Source organism: Limulus polyphemus, unplaced genomic scaffold (genome assembly GCF_000517525.1).
Source record: "Limulus polyphemus unplaced genomic scaffold, Limulus_polyphemus-2.1.2 Scaffold7445, whole genome shotgun sequence".
Classification (NCBI taxonomy): Eukaryota; Metazoa; Arthropoda; class Merostomata; order Xiphosura; family Limulidae; genus Limulus; species Limulus polyphemus.
Window position 1 is genome coordinate 1 of NW_013673055.1, and position 1,192 is coordinate 1,192.

The 1,192-nt window shown below is 35.0% G+C and overlaps 1 protein-coding gene across 1 annotated transcript in view; it reads left to right on the forward strand.

Moving 5' to 3' along the window:
• Nucleotides 1–632: 632 nt before the first annotated feature.
• The window catches only part of LOC111089814, a gene marked incomplete at its 5' end in the record, with an annotated part of 7,420 nt that continues 6,860 nt past the window's right edge, over nt 633–1,192 (forward strand). The window contains one exon of the mRNA XM_022402930.1: nt 633–761. Coding sequence (XP_022258638.1) covers nt 633–761 — 129 coding nt within the window. The remainder of the gene's footprint in view (nt 762–1,192) is intronic.

Sequence of the window (1,192 nt, forward strand, 5' to 3'; positions counted from 1 at the left end):
CAGAGCTTACAGTATTGTTAAGACCAGTATTATACCAGAGCTACAGTATTGTTAAGACCAGTATTATTACCAGAGCATACAGTATTGTTAAGACTAGTATTATTACCAGAGCTTACAGTATTGTTAAGACCAGTATTATTACCAGAGCATACAGTATTGTTAAGACCAGTATTATTACCAGAGCTTACAGTATTGTTAAGACCAGTATTATTACCAGAGCTTACAGTATTGTTAAGACCAGTATTATTACCAGAGCACACAGTATTGTTAAGACCAGTATTATTACCAGAGCTTACAGTATTGTTAAGACTAGTATTATTACCAGAGCTTACAGTATTGTTAAGACCAGTATTATTACCAGAGCATACAGTATTGTTAAGACCAGTATTATTACCAGGGCTTACAGTATTGTTAAAACCAGTGTTATTACCAGAGCTTACAGTATTGTTAAGACCAGTATTATTACCAGAGCATACAGTATTCGTCTTTCTGTTTCTGCATGGAAATTCAATGATGCTCTCTTATCAACTAAGGTTTAACTGTTCGTGAATGCATGTAATTTTGTTTATTTCGAGCACTCATTACGTACTAAACTATTATAATGACGAAGACTTCCTTTGTATTCTTTTCAGGAACTGGCGAGGGAATCATTATCATTCGCCCATTTCTTGCCATCCTGATTGCCATCGTAGTCGCCCTTGTCATCATCACGCTTGTATTGGCCGTTTTCATTCGCTCAAAGTGGAAAAGACGGGAAAATGGTGAGATTAGGCTTGAGTAGTACGCTCAATTTCTAAAACATGAAGGTCTAAAATGAGTAGAAGATAAGCACGTGCCTGACAAATAATCTCTTATCGAATCGTATTAAAAACAAAAAAAGTGCTTAATTTCGAACTAACGTTGTCTTTAATAACACTGCTTAGAGTTTTTTTCTTTTTTGTCTAGAATGGACTGGTTAGGGTTCGCAGAATAGCCCATTCTTCTCATTTTTGAATTACTTAAATATATATTTCCTTCTCAGTTGTGTTTTTAATTATTTCACGCACGTTTTCCTCTCAGTTGTGTTTTTAATTGTTTCACGCACGTTTCCTTCTCAGTTGTGTTCTTAATTATTTCACGCACGTTTCCTTCTCAGTTGCGTATTTAATTATTTCACGCACGTTTCCTTCTCAGTTGCGTATTTAATTATTTC